This window comes from Sander lucioperca, chromosome 7 (assembly GCF_008315115.2).
Source record: "Sander lucioperca isolate FBNREF2018 chromosome 7, SLUC_FBN_1.2, whole genome shotgun sequence".
In the NCBI taxonomy this organism is placed as follows: Eukaryota; Metazoa; Chordata; class Actinopteri; order Perciformes; family Percidae; genus Sander; species Sander lucioperca.
The window spans coordinates 11,670,168-11,695,340 of NC_050179.1; the positions used below are offsets into that span (position 1 = coordinate 11,670,168).

At 42.1% G+C, this 25,173-nt stretch overlaps 1 protein-coding gene across 1 annotated transcript; it reads left to right on the top strand.

The window, feature by feature from the left end:
• The first annotated feature begins 281 nt into the window (after positions 1 to 281).
• klf13 (Kruppel-like factor 13) lies at positions 282 to 15,372 on the top strand. Its single transcript, XM_031283159.2, has 2 exons — positions 282 to 1,232; positions 12,302 to 15,372. Exons 1-2 carry the CDS (start codon positions 758 to 760, stop codon positions 12,598 to 12,600), a joined length of 774 nt encoding a protein of 257 aa, XP_031139019.1. The 5' UTR covers positions 282 to 757; the 3' UTR covers positions 12,601 to 15,372.
• Positions 15,373 to 25,173: the final 9,801 nt, after the last annotated feature.

Genomic DNA, 25,173 nt, shown 5'->3' on the forward strand with positions numbered 1-25,173 from the left:
ATCACTGTAAAGTGAATAACTTAACGTTTTGGACTGGTTGCAGACAAAAAAAAAACTAGTTTGTTATGATTAATCAACTAATAAGCAGAATAATAAGAAATTAATCGTTAGTTGCAACCCTAACCAATAGAACATGTTTTCAACAAATATTACAAAAGAGCTCAGTGTATTCAGGCTTGACAGGATGCTGCAGAATGACCCTCCCCCAACCCCAAAATATTGCATGTATTCTTCCTAAAGGTCTCTGCAGTGCATACCTGTGTCGCCTGTGAGATACATCATCTGAATGCATGGAGGCAACCTGTGGTGAAACTTCCAAGTAACTCGTGTTGTTCGGTGTATTTGGGGACAAGCAGCACCCAATGAATGAACGGCTACTCTGACGGTGCTGCTGAGCGCTGCCGGTCGACACGCCCCCAGCATGGATAGAACCAGCAGGAACAGACGCTCAGGAGACACACTCACTATGCTGGAGAGTGGTTGAAGCCGCGATGGGAGTTAACACATCCAAGTTTGTAGAGGTCCTGTCACCAGTGTCGTTGCACTAAACAAAGACTTTGGGTTTCCTTTTTTTTCTCACTGAGGGGCTTGTCTGCATTTTTGTCCGAGGCGTTTCTCTCACAGGATGGTGATGATATTGGAAAGCCGGGTAAGATCATAAAGTCAGTTCTCTCTGATGAGAACGACCTCCTCCTCACGACCACACAAAGGGAACCACGGAACAAGTTTTTCTCACGCCATCATTTTTATTTTTTGAATGTCATTAAGAAGCAGAGGGGGCTGTTTCAAAGACAAAATGGATCACTTTGCTGCAGAGTGCCTTGTTTCAATGTCCAGTCGTGCAATTGTTCACGCTCAAGGGAATAGGGAGATTAAACCAGAAACCCCGTCCTCCTCCAAGAACGGAGAGGAAATGAAAGAACCTTTGGTGAAAGATAACTCCTCTATTTTTGTGGTGGCGCGGATTTTGGCGGATTTTAACCAGCAGACTCCCAACAATGTTGCCGAGCAGGCAAAAATAAAGGATGAGAGCATGCCGAACCACATAGATGATGGAAACTCTGCCACACCTACCACCATCTCCGATCCTACGCTCAAACAAAGAGGCAAAAGATCGCGAGGTCGAACTGAGCCAGAATCGCCTCAGAAAAAGCACAAATGCCACTATTCAGGTTGTGAAAAAGTTTATGGCAAATCATCCCACCTCAAAGCCCATCTAAGGACACATACAGGTCAGTTTCATTGGATGCAAATGTGTGTTGCTGTGAACATGAGTTCCCTTGTCTATGAGAACGGATGATTAAAACTGAGAATAGCATACTGATAAGTGTGGTTTCGCTTACATTCAAACCGATAATTTGTACAGAGGAGGGTCACTGACTGATGTGTTTCCTCGAGTCAAAAACATTCACGGATCCACCCTAAATGGGAATAATCGGCACACACAGTAGGCTACAGAAAAAGCCAGACTTTGTGCATAGTTTAATAATTGCATTGTTCCTTAAGTTGTATAAACTTGCGAGATTTCCCTTTAATTTCGGGGAAGGGAGGGAGTCATAAATAGTGCCACTCCCACTCAAGTCTCCGAGCTTTGTCACTGCTTTCCTCTTGTTACCCCCACCCCCCGCATTGGACAGTATGTAGCCTACAAACCGAAACTGCAGTGTGAATGCAGAACAACATTACACAGATCAGGTTTCCAGTTTTCTTCTGCGCGCATTAATTAAAGTCAACTTTGGTGACATGAGAAAGAAAAACAACATGTAGGCCTAATGCGCACGTCATCAAGCCAAGTAAGCCTATGCACTCACATTGGATCGACTCAAATTGAGGGGGTTGATAAGAGCTGTGCAGTCGCCTTTCTGCCCAAAGCTCTTTGTTGTGATGTGCCACACCCCCGCTAGACAGACTGCCAGCTGATCTGGCCAGCAACAGACTCTGCTAGCTGAGCCTCGACTGAGGAGCCTCTCCTTCCCTCTGCTCTGTAGATTGCAGCTCACACTCCCTCTTCCCACCGCTATCCTCCATTCTTTACATCACTCACACACACACACACACACACACACACACACACAATAAACGCCTGGTGTGAACTTGACCCATATTTGAGTCATGTTGAAATTGAATTCCACAGAAATATGTGCAAGAAAAACCCACAATTCAAAATATGTAGAATACCTCTTGAAATTGAGCCCCTTTCCCCGCCCTCATAAATTAAATAATCTATGACCCATCCTTACAGGGGGAAATTCTTGTCTTGTTCTATTCTCTTCGCCTGCCTTTGTATTAGGACACACTCCCCTGTCTGGGTTTGTGACTGGTTTGTGTCCTTATATCACTAATTTATTATCATTTAGAATCATTTTGTATCAATGCCATAGTGATTTAAAGAAAAACAAAGCATAACTATAAAACTGTAAGTACACCTTGTAGATGGTGGATAATCCTGTATTGATATTGTTGTATTTTATTCAATTTTTATTCATTTTTATTGAGCATTACATAAACACTGCCTTTTATTTATCAGCTGCAGCTTGGTGCAGTGGTGTATACTCAGTGTCTGTCAAGAAGAGGAATGAGACTGATTTGACTTATGTATGTACATAAAATAGGGTTCCATACTATTCCAGCATCATTACTTGAATGGCTTCCAAAAGGGAATAAAATGCCTGTTTCTCATACACTGTGCATTTTAGTGCTGTTTTATTACTGTCTATCAGCCCTGCCCTTGTCTCTTTGCCTATTAAGCTTTTCCTTTCTTTTGTAGTACACTCCTGCGTATGGCTTTGTGATTGGTTTGTGTACTATGATTTCTGATAATGAGGACAGTTTCTGCTTATTTGATTGGATAGTAACCGAACGTGAGTCATCACAGTTCCACTGTCTTGTCTTAGCCAAACTTGCAGCAGAGAGCCAGCCTCCAGCGCTCACTGTGCTTCCCTTCAGCCCCAACCATGTGTTTTTAGTGCAGTTTTATTGCTCCGTATAAGCCCTGCCCTTGTCTCTTTGCCTATTTAGCGTTTCCTTTCGCCTGCCTCTCTGTTTGGATATGCTCTGGCGTCTGGCTTCATGATTGGTTTGTGTCCCATAAATTCTGATAATAATGGCTCTTTCTGCTTATTTGATTGGATAGTCCCAGAATGTGGGTCATCTGAGTTCAGCCAGGCTGCCTCAGCCAACCTTGCAGTGCTTTCATAGAGTCAGACTCACGCAATGTGCTTCCCTTCAGCCCCTACTAGCAGAGTCATGAGAGAATGGATTCCAGCCCAGTCATTCCCAGCCAAACACCGCTATCTAATTGAGGGGGGGAATCACTGTTATAGACTCTAAACAAAGAGCTAGGGACTAGGCGTCCTCACTTGACTTCTATAACGCCCAAAGCCTCATTATCCCAGCTTTTGCAATCTGTGTGTGTGATTTGTCAGAGTGTAAAAGGAGGTGGAACCTGAGCTACATTTTATTTCTTATGCAATGTCTATACACATAAGAAAATCAATCCCGTTACTAGCTCAAAATGAACTTCACCCACTAGTAATGTCTCATGAGAGGCATCATCATTTTTATTTTGAAGCCATAGAATAATTACTTTTAGGTTGATGTTATGATGCTGATGGGGACATTTGCTGTTAAGGAGGATTTTTTTGTTAGATTCAGAATCACTATATTGTATATGATCTTTTGTGAACTACTGAAACATTTTAAGGGTCAGCTCTCCTTAATTACAAATAATCTTAGTCATGAAGACAGTTTCAGCTTCATTTGTCTAGGATCCTCTGATGAAATTTGTCTTGCTACTCCAGCATAATGGAGGTGAATAATGTATGCAGGATAACTCACAGACCCGGCTGTTATGAACAATTTTCATTAGAAAAAAACCCGAACAAGGCCTGTGGATAATCCAGTGTAACTGGGAACTTTCTCTTTAAATGTATTAAAACATTCCTGGTTTAGGGTCCCTTTAGTGGAGACTAAGTGGTTTCATTTAAGGTTTCTTCTCACAGCTGTCTTCTCCGACATAGTGTAAGAGGGACACCAGGATGTAGCAGACATGAGGGACCACGCTGAATTTAAATTGCTCATTATACTGCATTTAGTTTGATGGCGAAGAATCCTTCACAGTTTAGGGGTCTAAGGTTACCAGACAGCTTTTGTCTGAGCTCCTGGTGTGGGAGGTGGGGCTTCTCTCTTTGACACATATACTTATCTTACAGTATGGCAAATCCAGTCATGTAACGCAGGTCAACTCAGTTTTAAATGGTCCAGGTCATATAAATTAAACTGCTTTTGATTCTTTCTAAGGACCTTTCCCAGCACCAGCTGGTTTCTTTTCATTTATTCTTTGTTTGTCTTAAGAAGCATAACCCACTCTAACGATGAAGACCCACTTTCCCAAGAGGAGTCTTGTGGTCATGAAGTACATGGTGTTCTCTGTGAAGCCTCATTACTCTGCATTGGTCGTGTCATGCAGACTGCGATCTCTAAAGGAGAGATGGCCCCTGACAAGCTCATTACAAGTCGTGTCTTCTTCAGAAAGAACAGCCTGGGCCTTCTGTGCCCCCCACAGTTGGGCCTCACAAAAGGCCATCTTGCCAGTGTCCGGGACCTATTTGAAAACTATTTGAATCACCGGGACGAACAGGGTCAATATTTCACAAAGACAAAGAGCCTAATGACATATTTTACAGTTGGTTTGATGTTTTGTCTGGACATCTTTTGTGTTCTGCTGGGGGTACCTCTAATACTGTGAGATGGCTGTAAACCCCTCTTCTGTCTGTCCTAAAAAATAAGTGGTACCACCTGGCAGCACAGTTCCACTGCCATGTAGACCCAGCTATTCATGCATTCATGCCTTCTATTTTCAGCCGAATAACTGTGGTTAATGACACTTTTTTTAACATTAAATTATCCCAAATTCCACATGGAAAAAAGAAGCAGGAGTCTCTGATTATATACATATACTGCATCTCTGCCAGTGGTTTTATATTTGGCTGCACTGCTACACACAGTGCACAGTGTTCCTGTGTGGCTGGTGGCAGTGATGAGGTAGCAGGGTAGAGATGGGGTTTTCCTGCTCTTGCTTGAGCATGACCTTGGCACAGCAATGGGTGTAAATTCTGCTGGGGCACAAGAGGTCAGTTTGTCTACCTGCCACACGGCAGGATTTCCACCATCCCACCCAGTTGAGCCATATTTTTCCTGATGTGTAATAAAACGATGACTCCTCTGTTAGGAGATGCTCACAATTTCCATTTGTCCCCATTCTGGTGACACAATGTTTTAGCCCTGCTAACAGGGTGTCGGTCAGGCAGTCCACACTGTGGCGCAGAGAGAAATATCTTAACAAATATTTGATGGATTGCCATGATTTTTTTTTTTTACAGACGTTAATGATTCACAGAAGATGAATCTCACTGACTTTGGTGAGCCACTCACTTTTCTTCTAGTGCCACTAGCAGATCAGTTTTTACTTATCCAGGTGAATCACCTAATAGATGCATCGTCACAAAAACTGGGATGGGATAGGGATGTTTGGTCGGTTAATATTTTGTACATGCATGGTTCCCAGATGATGAATCCTAAAGACTTTGGTGATCCCCTGACTTTTCATATTGCGCCACTATGAGGTTGATATTTGCTGTTTTGAGTGAAATGTCTCAGCAACTAATTGATGGATTGCCATAAAAATTGGTACGGAAATCGGGTACATGTTTCCTTCTGAATGAATTGTAATAACTTTGGGGATCCTCTGACTTTTCATCAAGCGCCATCATCAGTTCAAAAATGTAATTTGTCCAGTACTTTGGTTTATGACAAATCCATCAACATCAACTGCACTTTGTGTTCAGTGGTAATAAGCAAATGTTAAAATAAATAATAAAATAAAATAAGCCAGTGTCAAATTCCTTGTATGTGTTTACTTGGCCCTTAAAACATGCTAACACGCTAAACTATGATGGCAAGGTGGGTAAACGCCGCCATGTTAACATTGTCATTGTGAGCATGTTAGCATGCTGAGATTAGCAATTAGCTCAAAGCAACACTGACCATAAGTACATCCTCACAGAGCTCTCAATCTTTATGTTGTTATAAATCAATTTACTGATGTATTTTCTTCTGCTGTAAGATAAGACGTTTTCCAACGTCTGCAGGCAACATGTAGCAGTACAGTATGTGTCCAATGGAAACAAGGTATTAGTTAAATCTACTTGATCCTTGGGTTGTAAATAAAACCAAAGTGGAGCCACCATCTTGCCTGTTCTAATCCTTTGGTGCAGTGTTCCTGCTCCATGAAAGACATCTCTGAGGCGTGTGCTGGTGCACATGCTGTCCATATGCTATCCTATATGGCCATGTAAAGCTCACAGTGGGATAGTTCCTCACTAATGTTGGAATGTAAATGTGATTTAACTGTGATTAAGCAGCCAAGCATGCATGGTGGATACTCCTGACACTGAAAGGCCCCTGTGAGGCAGTTCCCTGGCTGTGTTGCTTTCAGTGGCCCACAGGGCTCATGTATTCTTCTCAGCTCAGCTCAGGAGTAGTTTTATAAAAGCTGCTCTGTCTATTTCCCCCCACCAGCCCCTCCCACACTTCTTCAGCCTGCATAGCAAAATAGGTGCTGAAGCGTGTTGTGTTGCAAGGCCGAGCCCCGGCCATGGCTTGTGGCGTGGTGTTGATTACCAGCGGCAGGAAGAGAGGGATACAGACCTGTGGAACACTGTGCATTTTTTCACATCTCCTGTTCAAAAACCGCCAACCACATCTTGCATGCAAGGGAGGGATCTGCAGTACAAAGACGGAGAATATACAGTGCAGTAGTCAGGGTGGGGGTGGGGTTAGATACCGGGATATTCACTGTCAATGCCCTCCATTGATGTAGGTCATTTATTCAGCTGCATCTGCAGCTAATCTGATTATCGTTTGAAGGGCTGCATGTTTGACCTCTGCAGCAGTGAACACCCCTGTCAGCCCAGCACTCACAGCGTCCCATCTAAGAGTTAGACTCTGACTGTGTCCACTGTGTTGTGTTCAGCTCAGCTTGAATAAGAGAAGAATAGCCGTGGAGCTAATGTCAGAGGGAGTGTTTTGTCTCTGGCTGGGCTGTTTATGTTCCCTACGGTATGTAAGGTGTGTCTGCGTGATAAATCAGACTGTGGCAGACCACGACACACAGGGGTGTGGCCCTCGGCACAAGATGAGGAGTATTTTGTGGAGTCTTGGGGGAAGGAGGGCATAATCATTTTCTCTGTGAGACATGAAAACATTTCTCTCCCGGAAAATGAGGTATAACATTGGACAGCTGGCACTATCTCCAGCCTGTACCTCCTCTTATCACAATGTGGTGAGGCCTCTCATGATCTGGCAGGGCTATGGTTCTTTGTTTGGTTCTGGTTAGTAAGGATGTCTATCATATTAGAGCTATAGTGTCAGGACTCCATCATTTGAATGAGCTGGCATTGTACTGCAGGAGTGAGAGTCATGGATGATGGGGCATCCCCGCTCCAACCTGCTTTTGCGGACCAACTGTAAACACCCATTAATAGCTGCAGCTATTTGCATGTCCTTAGTTAACCAGGGTTTAAAAAATACAGAGACACATCAAGGCAGGTTGTTTTAGCATGCACTCAAAGCTGAAAGAGAGTGCCCACTCTAACTAATTGAGGCAAATGTGATGAGCTGGTCAATGCAGGCGAGCTACCCCTACCTTTCCCTTAAAGAGTTAAGGGGATGAAGTAATGTATGGCTAAGTGTGTGCAGGAATCAGACGGTCACACTTGATCCCGCTGCATGTATCCGGGTGAATGTCAATAGCCCTGTGCAGTGCAGACCAAGGGGAGTGAGTTACGGTTAGTACGCACAACCGGTCTGATTGAAATGCATTACAGGAGTGCCTCTCCTGCTGTGAGCGAAGCTGCTGCTATTGTTCACAACTTGACAGCTATAGGCCCACAAGGTGAGGCATGCTATTCAACGGCAAGCAAGGTCCCTCTCAGTATAGACAAAAGATGATAATAGATCAAATCCTCCCTGTTTTCAGAGCTTTCTCATGACAAGCTTGAGCCGGTCATCATCACGAGCAACTGACCCACCCAAGGCTCCTTTATTATTCCTGCATATACAACTTATTCTTGTTTCTAACAAACTCTGAATGGATCTGAGAAAACATGTTTTGACTGAGTGATTTTCTTTGTAATTTGACTCCTCTCCCACTGAGTACATTTTTCATAGACGAGCAGCCACGTAAACAGTTCTGATCTCAGATATGTTTCAAATCAAGCAGTGTCTTTTTTTCTTTTTACAGACCGCAGAACTTTGTAAGCCTTTGTTGTTATTTTTCCACAAGCGAAGCTTGCATGCACTGCTGTGTGAACAACGAAAAGAGGAGCTGCAAACGCCTTAATGTATATTCATTTTCTGCGCACACATGTGTTCAGATCATCTTGGCACGTGATGGTGAGTGTAGAGGGAAAGGCTGGGCACAGTTGGGTTAACCCTGTCTGCTCCAGTGGTTAATGCTGATGAGGGACTCAGCAGTCATTTTAGTATTACCCCAAATCCCATGGATTGGATGGTTGTCTGCTGGCTCCTGGTTGGTTACAGGTCATAGTCTGTTGTAAACATGCAACCAAATTACAGGATTGTACTGAGCCCTACCACTGGAGTTAGTGGTGTCCCTCTCATTTCATGTTGCCAAGCTGACTGTGCCACCAGGCCAGCGCTGAAGTAATGAGCTGTGATTAACAGTCTTTTACTTTCCCTGCTCGAACTGTTTGCTTTTAAAAGTCCATGCAGGTTTATTGTGCCCCTTCATTCTGAGCTCTGTAAAAGATATTTCCTGTTCTGGTTCTCACCGTGTAGGCAGAGCAAAGTCAACTTCAAGGTGATCTCTGATGTATCCACAGGAACTGTTTTTTCTCCCCTCCTAAACCTGCAGATATATTTACTCTAGCTCTCTTATGGCAGGCTCACATGAAGGTTTCAGCTGCACACTGTGTGAGTTTAGCCCATGCCTGAGGACACACCAGGAATGTTATTTACTCTTGTTTAAAATGCTGGTAGCTGTTGTTGGAGCAGGTGACTGAGTTAAGTTCCTATGCCACTGCTCACATCAAAAAGAGTTTTGATCTCCCCTTTGTAGACAGCATCCCTCCCACCAAGGAGATGAACTCGGATTGTATTTCTCATAACCACTTCTGCAGAAACCGAGGAGCCAAAGATTCTTAGGTATGAATGAGAGAAGGATGGTGGGAGAGGAGCAGAGATGAATGCTGTTTATTACTGACCCAGAGAGAACAGTTATATAACAAGAGGTACCTGTGACATAATCACATCGCACACTAGTGCTTAGTAGAGATACAGTTTACGTGCATGATGTAATTCACTTTACGGGTAACCGGGTCACTGTGTTCGTTAGGGAAAAGCTTCCCTCAATCCCCCTGCTTCGCCCTCTGCATCTGACACATTCTAAGAAACACAAACCACACCCTGGATGTGGACGCTACCAGAGATGGGATAACCAACCGGTGGGGCCTCACGTCACGATCGCCGCGGTGCCCTGCTGTGACGACACTGGAACTAGATGGGAGTTAGAGCAGAATAAGGGGAGTAGCTTGCAGCTTTCTTCTTTCAGCCGAGATGCTGAATAATATCTGCAGTCTATTGAGATATCTTGGAGAGTGACACCCTATTTCTACAGAGGGTAATAACCCCTATCATCATTTTCACTCAGGATCAAAGCGTTTGTTCCCTAAACCTCCTCATTGTTACCAGAAAATTTGTTTTTACTGCCCTCATGGAAATCTCAATTCTCATGTTACGAAAGAAGAACAATTAATTGGGGCTTTGCATGTTTTTCCCTTCATGTAAGTGAACCTTTCAATGCTGACATTAAAGCAGCAGGGCTTTTGATGCATATTCATGTCGTTGACCCAAATGCCAAAGGCAGTTTAGAATTTTCTAAGAAGTCATGGAGCTCTGCATAATTTGATGCATCTTGGTGAGTTGCTGTTAGCTACCTGATGCTTCCACGATGGCTGCATTACTGTATCGGGGCAGTTAGACTGGATATCTCAGCCTAGCTCTCTGGTGTCTGGTTAAATATTAATGCAGCTGGATCCGTTACACTGGTTATTGAGCCTTAAGCAGCCCACAGAGCTTAGCTCTACTTTTTAGCCAATAACTCATTTTGCAGTGCTAGGTGGCAGCTGCTTCTCTTGCTAATAAGGTATGAAATTAGACTATCATGAGTCTTGTCAATGAGAGAAACAACCACAGCCTCCTAGATTTTATGAATTATAACTCATCCAGAGCAGATTGTTTTTTTGTGTGTTAACTCTTGCAGCAGAGTGAGAACATTATAGATGTTTTGGGAAAAAGGAGACAAGGCTGTGTGCAGTGTGTGCATATGCAAATGTCTATATGTCAGTTACAGAGTTTACATACACTGAGCCTGCAGGAACTGTAGTGGGAAGGGCTGACTGAGTTCAGTCTGGAGCTGAGGTGAGGCGTCAGAGGCATGAAAACAGACCAGGCTGTCTAGACTTGCTCTGTCTGTCTGCATGTTTTGTAACCATGCAGTATAGTTGGGGGGAGGGACCAAGACTAGTAGTGCACCGAGTTCTTGTTTTTGAGACTCACTGGCATCAGGTAGCATATGACTGTTTGATGCTCAACAGCACTGTTTCCATTGTGGCCCTGAGGGAAACCACGGAACAAAGAAAGCGTTTGGCAAGCCTGTTCTTATGTACTTATTCGTCGTGCCATCTATAAACATTCACGCATCTCACCGTCCATTCCTTTTCATACCTCAAATCCCGGCGTAGGCATGCGCATAATGATTGAATATTTTTATTCTCAGGAAAGAACTATAACATTAAAAGATGTGCCGCCCTTTTCCTATAGTACTGCATGGTCAGACTGCTGCATGTAGCTATTGTCAGGCAGAAACTCACTGAAATAAAACTAAATGGAATACAGTATTTTACGTATTGGCCAGTGAATGCACAACGCTGCATTTAGGTGCCAAGCACACTGTTTCCACATTAGAATGGAAGGAAACCACAAGATACATATATAGTACCATCTGGCTTTGGGTAGATTTGTTTCAAAGCCCACTTTTATTGCATGATGGAGGGGGGAAGGGTGTAATTTCCCATGTGCCGAGTCACAGATAGTTGCATGTTGGAAAATGGGCTGGGTAACCATTGTGAGTGTGATTAGAATCTGTAGCTTAAAAAACTGTGTCTGCTCCTCCAGCACAGCGCCAATTTTTAAGTGATTTACCCCAAGTCCCACGTCTCACTACAGCCTTTTTTGTCTCGCGTTTATATTTTGAAGATCTCTTGGGTGGTTTTGATATCCTTCCTTTTACTGACCTATCAGACCTAGCAATAACCTTGCGATCATTATTCCTTGATGACTCAGAGCCTACAATGTACAGGAAACAACACAGTCTTGTTCAGCAGTCCTGAAAAAAATGTCTGTGCTTGTTAACCTGTAAACACCTTATAATGAGTCTCTACTCTGACTGTGGAGAGCCATTTGGATCATTGGTGAGCACCAGGGTGCATCACTGAGTTTTATTTGTTTCATGTTGCACTCACTGACACTATCAGTACTTGGAAAATGCTTATTGTATATAAGTGATTGCCATTGTAAACAGTCCTTCAACCTAAAGCACATAATGGCCAATTTTGCATGTTGGGGTCCATTTACTACAAATCATTCCAAACTTTCTTCAACCACGGGCTCCCATTCATCTCAGTACAGTGTTAAAGTCAACTTGCAGAGACTTAGATTTAGTTTGAGATAAGTAACTCATTATAGTGAATAGGTCTATTTTTATTTCTCTGAAAGTCACAATGTTACTATTGCATGTTAAAGCCTGGATAGATTTGAAATGTCTGCACTGCAATACCACACAACAATCATGTAACTTTGGCAAAAATAACTGCAGACATGATGTTCACTGAGTAGCCTACCTCACAGTAGCCACCTCACCTCAGGTTTCACATCTTTGCAAGTAGATTTTCATATGAAACTGAAATAAGTGGAAATCACTGGCTACTTGGAATGTAACAAAAGTGTGGTGTATTATTTTTGTGTGAAAGAAGGTCAACACTATATGGCCTAAAACATACAAAACATGGATAACATTATGCAAAGATATGTGGAATATGGTCAGCAATAAGGCAATGATCAAAACTAAATTAGCTCAAATAAAGGCTTGTTCTTAATGCTATGTTGCTATCTTCTTGTGTGACTTAACACTGATGTCTCTCCTTCCCTCTGTGTGTTACAGGAGAACGACCTTTCCCATGTACCTGGCCTGACTGCAGTAAGAAGTTTGCTCGCTCCGATGAGCTGGCCCGCCACTATCGCACCCACACGGGGGAGAAGAAGTTTGGGTGCCCGCTTTGTGACAAGCGCTTCATGCGCAGCGATCACCTCATGAAGCACGCCCGGCGCCACTCAGATTTTCAGCCCGGCATGCTGAAGAGGCCCCACGGCAGCAGCAGCTCCACACGTCCCAGCTCCCTCAGCGACTACAGCCGCTCGGATGCCTCCAGCCCCACCCTCAGCCCAGCCAACTCGCCTTAAACTGAAACCCAGTCGCACTTTCTGTCTCTGACCTGCGAGGCCTGTGTTTTTGTCATAACACTCGTGTTGCACGGTTGTCAGCAAACCCCCCCCCCCCTTGCTATTCCTGCGCTTGCTGTGGTGTACCATACTGTACATAACTGCTTATTGTAGTGCAATTACTCGTGTGATCCTAAAAAAAGGTAATGCCTTTCCCAGATGGCAATATTTACATTCTGTACCATATGTCTGTATTTTTTTAGCTTCTGATCATGGCTAGTTGTCCAATGTATGTTCACAGTCAGCTAAACAAGGTTTAGAAGAAGAAAAACAGACACCCTGACAAGTCTTATCAAAAATGGGACTTTCTTTGTTGTTTTTTTGAAAGGGTGAGGAGAAGGGGTACACACACACACCTCAGGATTGAAGACAGTTGCTATTTCTGTAATACCACAGTACTTCAGAGTACTCACATTGACTGCACAATATACTCATCACTTTACTCTGAAATTCAACAGGGGTTGAATTTTACGCCCTGCTCAGGGATGGCCTTGTTAGCTTGAAAGAATGAACACGGTGAAGAGAAACATACAGTACATATATAGCAGCCTTTACACTCAACACAATTTGCACTCTTTGTTTTTTTGTTGGTTTTCACGTTTTGAGGAAACTAGCCCGACGGTCATACAGTCTACAAAATACAGTACGCAGAAGTCATGTACTCGTGTTCTCGGGGGGTTCATATGTATTGTAATTGCTGTGTGTTAACAAAACGATCCCCAAACCTCCACCTCAGTAAACAAAATACATCAGTTTCTCCACTGCAACGTTAATATACAGTTGCCATTACACTGGGTTAAATATGTACTTCATTAAACAGCTGTGTGCAGTATATACTGTGTAAATCTGCATTGTGGGAGGATCAGGGTTATATTGGGTTAACAGTTTTTAAAAGTATACTCAGTTGAAGAAACTTTAGAACATTTAAATAGAGTTAAGTTAAGTTTCAAAGCAGCTGTTCATGTTTTTTTTTCTTTTTTAAAGTGCTGTATCATCAGGCAGTATTTCACACAAAATGGACACAAAGGGACTTTAGTTGAAACAATGTTTATCCCTCTCTGAAGCACATAGGAAAGAGTACCAAAGAGAGTGAATGAAAGCTTTCTATTCAGTCTTGTAAGCTGCCCTTCATTGAGGCCTGGGGCTGGTGGTTGGCAGTATCACAGGTAGAACCAGACAGCCTGCACACTTCCCTCCTCCTGGCTTTGCCTTTTGTGGCCTCCCTTGAGGAAACAGCTGCATCCCACAAGAAGCTATTCACAGCCCGCAGGAGGAGTGCTAACATGCCATTCCTGGGGAGTCCTCCCTCGCCCATCTGGCTTTACCTGTCCAGTGGTGAAGCTCCAACTCTGCCAAATAGCTTAAGGTGGCCTAACTTGGGAGGGGGGGGGGTTCAAATGTAGGCCAGAGTGTTGGGCAGAACCGGGCTTGGCTGCAACATGGTGGAGCACAGAGCGAACAAAGCAGCTATCTGCAATAGCCAGGCGAGGGAGGGCAGGTCCTGATAAAAGAGGAGAGGTTTATCATGAGCTGAGCAGCACAGAGGAGGAGACACCTGGTCGCAGACACCCCCGTCTCCTCCTCCTTCCCCAACACCCTTCAACTGTAGAAACCACGAGCAGTAACATGTCTGTAATTAGTGGGTTGATCCAATCTGTAGGATAAGAGTAGAAAGAGAAGCGTCTGAACAACAGTACTACCTAGATAACGCTAGCAGTGTGGGTGGGACGTACCCAACTCCATCCTAAGCACAGGGAGAAATCCTCTACTGCTGGAGAGTCAAATTACAAAATGCCAAGGAAAATGTCGCTCCAAATTCATACTGATAAACCAGAGCGCTCAAACAGCTGCTTTCAAACTTCTCTCTTGCAACAATGGGTGGGGGGGGGGGGCTTTTAAACTGTTGTAAAAACATTTGAACCAAAACGAACATATCAGCAAAGTGCAATGCTCACCAGCCTCACGTCGTCCTCCCTGTGAAGCTCAGATGTCCTGTGAGAAAGCTGACTTGTGTTTCTAGACAGACATGCCTCAATAAGTCAGGCAAAAGGCACAGTAAACCTTCCATGGAAGCGGGCACCACTATCAAAACTGCTGCAGCACCGCCAGTCTGTGTTATGCCTACATTTTCTTTGAATGCTTCAGCACTACGGCCGAAAATAGTTTCATCCATGTATTCGGTCCTGTCAGACCCCTCCAGACTGTTGTCACCATGAATTGCATGTGCTAGCTTCATTCTACCAGCGAATCTTGCCCTGCAGTCCCGTGCTTCACACTATATGCATGTTAACAACTGCGCCTTGGAAGCGTAGAGGGTTTTTTGAGGCGGTCTGGCAGGTGTAAGTTCATGAATGACTGGCCTTGTCCCTCGTTCTCCACAGCAGCCATCTCTCTTTAAAGTTGTGAAGAATCAGCTCTGTCACATCCTCCAGAAAGAAAACAACCCTTATTTAGATCGAATGCAGTAGTTTCCTCAAAACACCACGTTTAAGAAAACAACCCTCTGTAAGATGCTAAAATAGTTTCCAGACTGCAAGATGACACTTTGAATGCCACTGATCAGCAGCTCTTTATGAAAGAAGCATCGAGAGGGTTTAACTTTTAGCATTTCTAAAAAAAACAACCTCGATTTTCACTTACAAATTCTTGAAATAGCTGTTTTTGTGGTATATATCTATTTGTTTTGTTATAGTCAGTTTTTGACTTGGTTTGTAGTTTAACTTTCTCTTGCAACCCCCCCCCCCCCCCCCCATTTCTGATTAGCTCACCCTCAAGCAGGTTTCATGAATCACTTTTTAATCCATATTCTGCACATTTACCTCAGGGTCGACATCCGCAAAGCAGATATGGGACAGTTTGTGGATTTTGTTGTAACATCAGTTGCTGCACAGAAATGTCTGCCAGCCTCCCCACAGTGTTCCTGGGTGCTTTGTGCTCACTGCTGGTCAGTGTCCGACCACACTGGAAACAGGAACGCCGCCAAACGGGGCCCAGCTCCTGCCTATAATGTCATAACATCCTGCAGTCCTGCTATGCGCCTTAGTAAGCACTGGGCACTCTGGAGCTCTTTTCAGTGAAACGCCCCTTTAAACACCTTTGACCCTTAGTGTCAGTGGACTTACAGTAGGCAACAGGAAGCTCTATACCACCTGAAAATAAACCAACTGTGACAGTGTAAACATCCCAGTCTATCCATCCATCCAGACTGCACCGGTGACATATACAGGCCTCCATAGGCATAACTTTTATTCTCACTGTACCAAATTTACTTGAATAATTCAACACAAAAGGCCATTGAACACAGTTTTGTACATGTCCATTTTTACTGTACTTGTGTTTGTTGTCAAATAATTATTAACCTTACTGGAGAAAGGTGTATAGTCTGTTTCAATTTATTATTATTTTTTTTTTTTCTGGTCATTCTTCAGGTCATTTCAGCAACTCTTTCGAATATATCACAGCATTAAGGTTGACTGTTTTTGTCGGGCTGTTTAAAGGAACCATATTTTGTTAAAAAGCATAGTTTTATCCCTGTTAATGGGGGTTACCCCTTTAATTAAAAACACTTAATACTCTGTTGATGTCAGGATGCAGGTTATTCCAGTTAGCCTGTTATCCAAAAAATCATGTCAAAAAACGAAAGGATTGTTTGGGGTGACAGAAAATGTAAACCTCCTGACCTCTGTGTTCGGCTATATCAAATGGAGTGACTCATTTTTTTCTTTATTATATAGATTATTTTGAAAGTTTTCCATAAGAATAGACCACAGCATTGTGAGTTAGCAATGTAGTCATACTTTTTATTATTGCTTATTACTTATATTTGTCTCATATGAAATGTTTGTATATTTTTCAGAAATCATACCTCTTGAAATATTTGACTTTTGTTCTACTTTCATATCTTTTTAAAACATCCATCATGTAGCTTTGTTTGCTTGATGAGTAGCACAAATAATTGGTTGTTTTATTTGTCCCTACTTGAATGAAGAAGGAAAGAAAGAGACTTTTTTTCTGTAAAAAAAAAAAACAAAAACAAAAAACACTGGGCTACATTTTATATAATCATCCCATGTTTTCAGGGTCCTCAAAAAGTAATCTTTCCAGGAAATAATGAAATCTTATTTTTTATTATTTTATGTTACAAAAAATATTTAAAAACAACCCGTTCTCTACTGAGCTCCATATATTTGTCTGAGTTTAAACATTTTCTATATGTGAGGGATGATGTCAGCTGCAAATTACTATGAAACTCCACTTCAGCATTTTTTAATCAAATCTTTCAATTGTAATCCCACAGAGATTACAGTTATTGACATCTGTCAGAGATAAAAGGAATTCAAACACTGACAAAATGGAAATACAAGGTTTCAACAAGATGCTAACAGTGTACCAGTTAATATTTTGTTCTGCTTACTGTAAAAATATATTAAAGTAGATTGGTTGTTGCTTAGTATGTAAAGAACTAACATTAACCTTATTTAAAAAGAATCATATTAATAACATGAATATATCACTGATATCGTCTCATCTTCATGGTCTCAGCGTACAAGCATGATTGATGCAATTGTGTGCCAAAACTATAATGGTAACTTCTTAAAGATAACAAAAGTTGAGGGTAAAAAAAGAACCTGGCTACTATCAGACATTTAACAAACTTGTACAGTTTTATAAAGTGTGACATGTTTTTTTTTAATGTAAAGTACAGGATTAAATGAAGCAGCTCTGCATATTTGATATGCAAGTGCTCCAAGTTAAATATTGCTTTTCTGCTTTATGTAAACATTTTGATTGTGTAGCTTTGATTTCATTTGGTTCTTGTTATTTAATTTTTACTTCTTTTTTTTGCTGTACAATACTCAAGCAATGTATAATGGCTTATTACAGGTATTTTTTTGACATAAACCATCTTAACGATGATAAACACCCAACCATTCCAAAGGATTGAAAATTGCATTTGCTATAAATGTGCTGCTTACATGGACCCGATGCATTTTTGTAGGTTATGAATAGAAGTCTGTCTTGACTGTGAGATTTTACACGTTGTGAGTTGTGCACAAGGTACGTTTATCATTGTCAACATTTCCCAGGTTTAATCTCTCCTTTCTCCTCTGCGGGCTCTATGTGTAGGCTAAGCCAATTCGAATAAACAACATACATGCAATATTTTAAAGTATTATAAATATATAATATTTAAAAGATCAGGACATACTGTGCATGTCTTCCCTCATGACAAAAGCCTGAGGCTTGGGGGATAATGTTTGAAGAGGGAGCCATAGATAGGAGAGAGCAGTTCTTGAGCAGTGAGAAGAAGCTTTGAGTTCATCAGACTCCACAGTTACAAGTTGTTACCAAAGGCTTTGAAGGGAAAGATGAATGTTGCAGTAATTTTGAACCCAACCCAGTTTGGACCCCTGGGTTCAACTTTATATGCTCTTAAGTGTTGATCAATGGATGTCGTGCTTGATATGGACCTTTTTCTACATCTCACATAAGCAATTTTCATTTTGAAAATCACTTGAATGAACAAAACCCGTTTGATTATACACGCAAACTAATTCTGACTGAGTAAAAAGACAAGAAACAAAAGAGACTGAGTGAGTAGGAACATGCAGCGTAGCAGACCACATCTGTCTGTACCCTTCACTGACTATGTGGTCTTGCTTGACTGCCTGAACTGACACTGGGCGGCATTTTCTCTTTACTGTTGAAATGCACGCTGACTAAAAGTCTTTTGCTCAAGCTCTGGATATGTTTGCCCTTAAAGGATTAGTGTGTTCCCGGTTATGCAGCACTAAGTGCTGTGAATGACCTCCCTTTAATTACAAAGAGAGAGCCTCTTACCAGCCTTTTGGTTCTGTTTCCCGTACCTGTTTGTCCTCAGTGTATTGTTGCTCTCTTGATACCTCTCCTCTGTTTCTTCTCTGCCCATCACCATCAGTTGCCTGTTGTAGTGACTCCATGGTGCTGCTTCCCCTTTCAGCACCAGTATAATCTAATCTGTAAATAACTCGACTCAGCTATGGCCAGTACATTCTCTTGTGACCTCACTCTAACCTTCAGGTGTCATTTTGTTTTTTTCTCTCTCAGCAAACCAAAATCACTACATTCAAGTATTACAGTTGTACAGTTCCTCTGATTCTACACACATTTAATGTGCTGGTCTTAGCTGCTCTGCTGTACCTTTTTATGGCATTATTTTGTACATGTTAGACAATATATTGTGACCATGTCCTATGCAAATATGAAAAATAACAGATTGTTGAATAATGTATGTTGTCATAACTTGTATGCATGAAATAGTGAAGTTTACATTTGGAAATAAATTCATAAAATAAGCAGCTACAATTGGTTTTGTGCTCATTTCCTTCACTTCATCCACCTTCTGTTTAAGTGACACTGGGACTTTTGCTCAACAGCCGCCACTGTGGCCACAATGAATACATTATGTGGTTGTGATAAATGCTAGGCTAGTAGCAAAAGAAGGGAAGAGTCATTAAAGCATTCTGTACGGAGTAGACAAATGAAATGATGCAGAAATGGTGAACAACTGGTAGGCAAATGTTGTTAGCTTTGGACAGAGCCATGCTAGCTGTTTCCCCGTTTCCAGTCTTTATGCTAAGCTAAGCTAACCAGCCTAGCTGTAGCCTTAAAGTTATAGGTAACATACAGACGTGAGAGTGGTATTGAGTGTTTTATTGATACATTTTAATTTTAAGACGAAGAGTGTGTTTAATGTCTGATTTGTATCAGTCCTCTATAGGGAAGTTCCTCGTTTATGATTGTAAAGTATTTTAAACACTAATGCAGAATTCCAGCTGAGAACAGTATAAATGGGTGATATTCCTCAGTTAGACAGCCTTTCCTCACAATCATGTGCTTCAGTATTATTCTTGCAACAGGAAGTACACCTTGTTCCCTCATTTCACCCATGCAAATATTTACAGTAACTGCTGGGGTATCAACAATGGGTGGAGCACCGAATGCTGGGGACTCCTTCCTTCCTTATTGTATTTCAGGCCGAATAGACTGATAAATTGTGTGAAGTTTCCTGTATATACCCAGTGTACTTGCAACTTCAGAAGAACAGATGATTCACTACAGACTGCAGCCGCCTCCTGAGCAAAGTTTACTTTTAACTCCATGTGACACACAAAAGCAGAGTTTCTCACTCCATCTGCATGTGCTGTTCTGCAAAATCACCGGTAACATGCCTTTATTCCTCTCTTAAGCCGAGTGTACCCACCAACACCAGCAGCAATCTCCTGCTTCACAATGAATCATGCAATGTGGACTGAGAAAGGAAGGAAGACAAATAAAGAACGAAGCAATTACAATTCTTGATGAGGAGCCTGGTGTTCTCCCTGCTCAATCTGTACACCTCCTGTCTCCAGGCAGGTTGGAGCTACCAGCACACCATGCTACACAAACAGACAAGCTGCCACCCCTGGCACTACCACACAACTTGGTGTGCCATCACAGCCGGCATGTTCCCAGAGCTTGTTTTTTCATATTTGTGTGGCAACATGAGGGACTTCTGCATAGTTATTTTTCATGTGTTAATATTTAACTAATTTTTAAAATTATGCTTTGAATGTTGGCAGGGAGCTGAAAATTGGGCTCCTAAATATACAAATCCTGTGTCTTTCCTCGGCATGATAGTGGATAGTGGAGTGGTCATGCAACAGCAGAGTCTCAGTAGTGTCCCTCTGCAGACCACTGACCGAGCTAATTCACACATATCTCGTCGTATTCCAATAAATATCTGTTTTTGCTTGTTGTGTGGGTGAGGCATATATTCTCTCTGGGTTGCACGTCTTTCAATCACATGTTTATTCTCAGGATGACACATTTTCTCCTCTGTAGTGAATTATATTGCTGCAGATGCAGGGCAAAGTACAGAGAGTTATATGAGCAGTGAGTGCACATCTCTACTGGTATCACCCTGCATACAGGATGTGGGGGGCGGAGGAGGTGGTTTTGGTTTGACTGATCATCTTCAGTCACACCTTTTCTTTGGATTATCAGCTCCTGAGCACCCAGTCTTAAAGTGAAATTGCACGCAGAATAAACTCAGGTAAATTTACAGTGTGGCGAGAACCTCAACCATGAGTTATTTAGAATGCATTGTCTGAGGGAAAGTACAGTACATTGTGTGAGAGAGATTGAAGATGAGGATGAGGAGATAGGTGGGTGGTGATACCCGCTGCTGATTGGTGCACCCAACCTAGACACACTCAAAGTCGAGAGCGTGGGAGGCTTTGTGGGCTGGAAAGGGTCTATGCTCCACTGAGGTATGTGGGCATCACTGACTTTGAGACTCAGTAGAATAAATCCACAGAAAAAGAGGGAGAGATGTGGTCAGCAGCAGCAACAGCAGTAGCAGCAGTGGTCTTAATCACACAGAGGCCTGTGTGTGTGTGTGTCCCTCTTCCTCTATGCCAAGCCCCAGAAGGCAGGCTGAAGGGCCATGTGATGCCACCCACTCTTGAGTGCAGTGCATGGCAGGGCTGGCGCTAGATCCTGCAGAGCGGGTGGGATGAGCTCAGATATTGGAGGCTGGCACCAGCTGAGAACAAGGCTTAGCTAAGGGAGGTGGGGGCATCACTGCAGCAGAGACATCAAAGGCACCAACCTGCTTAAAACACAACAGCACTTTAAATACTGTCAGGTAGAGTGCCTTCCAATCTAGTAAAAGAAAATAGTGCTAAGAGGAACTAAATATTCAGTTCATATACCCGTGGATATGCATAATCGTCCAACATTTTAATTTCACCATCTTAATGAGACAACTGCTTACCATCAAAATCAATATTTATGAACTATTGTGTTGCGTTAAGGCCTCTAATGGTTTCTTAATATGTGAGGAAGGAGACAGATGCATCGGAAAGGAAAATAATAAATAAATAAAAAAATACTGTACCCTGGTGTTTTGTTTTGCATTAGTCTTGGTTTAAAATGAGTTGAGTGACTGTGACGACATGGAGGCTGTGTTGAGAGGATGAGAGGCCTGCCAAAAGACTGCTGTATGCCTGATAGAGGTCTTTGTTGCTTTGAAAAGCAAAGGGAGGTCCCTCATGCAAATTCAAAGGAAATTCTGAGAAAAGGGGATCCAAGAAAGAAGACAATACACTCTGTCTCATTCAGTACTTATTATGGAGGACGCAGGATTTAAGAGCTTGGATACATTTCTGGGAAGAAAGGGGCCCTCTTGTGCCATTGGTTGACAAACATTAGACATCATGTGGAGATGTAATTCATCTTCAAAACTTAACAAGTCATTCCATATTATTAGCAGCTGCAGTCCACAGACGTGACGTGTGTGAAGTGAGTCTAACCCACTTTGTAGTCTCTAGTCACGAGACTATACTTACAGTCAAAAATATGCAATTCATCCCACACAGGACAGGCTGCTGCCCACGAAGCAACCTTTTCCTCACTCTCACTCCACCAACTCAGCCAGCTTCTACTGTACAGACTGTGACTTCTCGAAAAAGCAAAGGCTAATTTTACCTTAAACTTTTTTATTGAAAAATATTTATTTTTTTAAACCCTCATGAGTTTTGTGTTTTTTTGAGAGTTCTGACAGACAGGGGATTGGGGGATTGATCTGTTTACACTTGTGTTTACTGTACACGCCATCTCCTCACGTTTTAAAATCTGTAGGTGCATAATAGTCTATCAAGACCTTAGAGTCCTCAGCCATGCTAGCAGCTCTGTGAGGCTGTACTTTGGCACATTGTTGCTTTGAGCTTAATGATGCTAACATACGTTTAAAATGTTCATTAGCTAAATGTTAGCGTGTTAGCATGCTAATATTGGCTAATTAGCACTGAACACAAGTACAGGTGACGCTGATGGGAATGTCATTAGTTTTGCTTTAGTTATTTAGTCATAAAGTTTTGGACAAATTCATATTTTGACCTGATTATAACACTAGAGGAAACACCAAAGTTATTACAATTCATCCTGAGGGGATTTACCAAATCTAAGGGCAATCCATCCAATTGTTGTCGAGACATTTCACTCAAAACCACAATGTGAATCTTGTGGCTACAGGAGAAGTCAGAGGATTGCCAAATGTTTGTACAAAATGTTTGTTGAAATCTTTGACCAGCTGGTAGCGCTAGATGTAAAGTTGAAGGATCACTAAAGTTATCAGGATTCATCCTCTGGGAATCATAAATGTCTGTCCAAAATTCCAAGACAAATTTGAGATATTTAAGTCTGGACCAAAGTGGTGGACCAACTGATCGACTGACTAACATTGACAAGACTAGAGCCATGCTGCACAGTTTAAAATGTAAAAAACAAAGACATTCTATATTTTCTTAATCATTACTGCTTGTGTAAATCCAATAATGATAATCTGACTGGAAGTCTTTGGTAACACTGTTTAACATGCTAGAATGAAACCCTTCTTACTGTCATTCTTACAAGCTGCTTTTCTCTTCATTTGAAGATTAAATTAGGCTCTAATTAAATTCATTCTTACATATCTACAATGACACATAAATGATCAACCATCTCTTTGAATTTCCTCTGAGTCATTCTTATGTAGTGTTTGATACCATTTGTATTGCTATGTGACTTATGCTCACATGCTTACAGCATGTCTCACCAGATTTAACCATGCAGGGTTGGAGGACACTCTCGCATGAATGCACTTGCAGATTTTCTGCTGCTTTTCAAAGGCCTGTTTCGCTGCGTGGCATCTCTGGAGGAATATGGCAGTTACAACTCTCAGTCTGGAATGCTGCCCTTCTTGGCAGTTCACTCCCAAGAATCTCAACTCTGTAACCTCAGAATGATTTTGGAGGAAATGTTCACCTCATTCTGTTTAGTTTGACTCATTCCAAAAGCAGACACAAGATTAATTACCTTTTCCATTAATGCTGAGTCTTTTAAATAACCATCTAAATAGCCTATTCCAGAAATCTCAAACAACCTCTTAAAGGAGCATTGCACTGATTTTACACATGATAAGCAGTTCATGGGGAGTACAGTAGGTACATTTCACTTCCCTTAAATTGCATCCGCGGCTCCTCCACTTGCCTCCCTTCCTCGCGTCTTAGTCCATCCCACCAAGGAAGCACGGAAGAGGCGCGAGGAAATCATGGGAGGAGAGAGGAAACAAGGAATGGTGTTTTAGAGGGCTGAGACGTCTTTTCCTCGGAAGCGTCACATGAATTGGTCAACTGTATGGGCGGAGTTAGCAACGGCTTTCAGTGGCAAGGCTTCTGGGAAGGCTACTCTCGTGTATCCTCACTTATAGAAATAAGAGCTTTGAGACGGCCTTCATGAAGGAGGGACAGAACAACTTCCGGTTCAGCCGAGGACCATTAAATAAGGGAAGTGAGATGTACCTTATATAATGTCTCCTGAGGCTCTGAAGAAGCTTTGTCAAGTCTGAGAAATTAACCCTGGTGACGTGATTGTGATGTGATGTAATGTAAGAGTACCCCTTTAAGGATGCTGCTAAACTCTTCTAATCACCAATTACACTTTGCAGGAAATAGTGGCACTTCAAATACAAATACATTATTGATTCGTTTTAGTACACTAATACAGTAATTTCAACCTGTTATCGTCTGCTTTTAGGCCTCACTAGAAAACAGAAAAGAAGATGAAAGCAAACGGATAGTATGTGGATCATCGTCCATCGTTTCTTATAAAATAACTCAAAACTGTCAGAACATTGTATTGATTAAAAAGATCCTCAACCTAAAAACTAAATCTATAATCTCTACGTTTCTCATGATCACCTCCTTGAAGTGAAGAAATGACGCAGACACACCATGTTTGTAACAATAAACTATTTTTTTCATATTTACATCTGTACCTAATGTGCAAATTAATAATTTAAAGTAGTGTAAAACTCTTAAATTAATACAAAATCATATCTTACAGTCCTAACATGGTGAAAGTCCATGAACCTGTCACATAGAAACAAAGAGGAGCAACACTGCAGTGTGTACAGGAGAGACAGAAGCGAACCCAGGGAGCAGTGGACATCCTTGGCCAGGACACACTTAGTTAAGGACAGCATGGTACATTATCCAAGCATCACCAGAACAAACAGCAACACAAACACTGCGTCTTTACAGTAGTCATGTCGAATGAGCAGAAAGCACTTGGAGGCCTGGGGTTTTACAAACCCACTGATTGGTTAAAGCACTGATGATCACAAAGGCTTGAGGTGCTCTTAGCAGCAGGTGCTTCTTTTAACGTAACGGCCTCTAGATATGGAAGAAGAACAGACAATCTCACACTGGACCGGTGACACATCTACACTGCAGGTCACCACATAGTGCTAATAGCATGATTGCACATCGTGTTTTGTGTTTAGAGGGGAAGAGACACGTAATCACACTTCAAACAAATATGCATCAGCCTGCTCTCACTACCCACAATTCTTCTCATCTAACACATTGACCGAATAGAGTAGTTAACAGGCGACACACCATAAACACTGCATATTTGAGAAGCAATGCATCTTATGCACATTGTTTGGTGTTTGCCACAGCAAACATTTGG

What these genes read in the sequence shown, in the direction of transcription:
- klf13 (XM_031283159.2), top strand. Translation starts at nt 758, where the DNA reads ATGTCATTAAGAAGCAGAGGGGGCTGTTTCAAAGACAAAATGGATCAC. An exon ending in CCATCTAAGGACACATACAG is followed by an intron (nt 1,233 to 12,301) that starts GTCAGTTTCATT and finishes TGTGTGTTACAG; the next exon opens with GAGAACGACCTTTCCCATGT.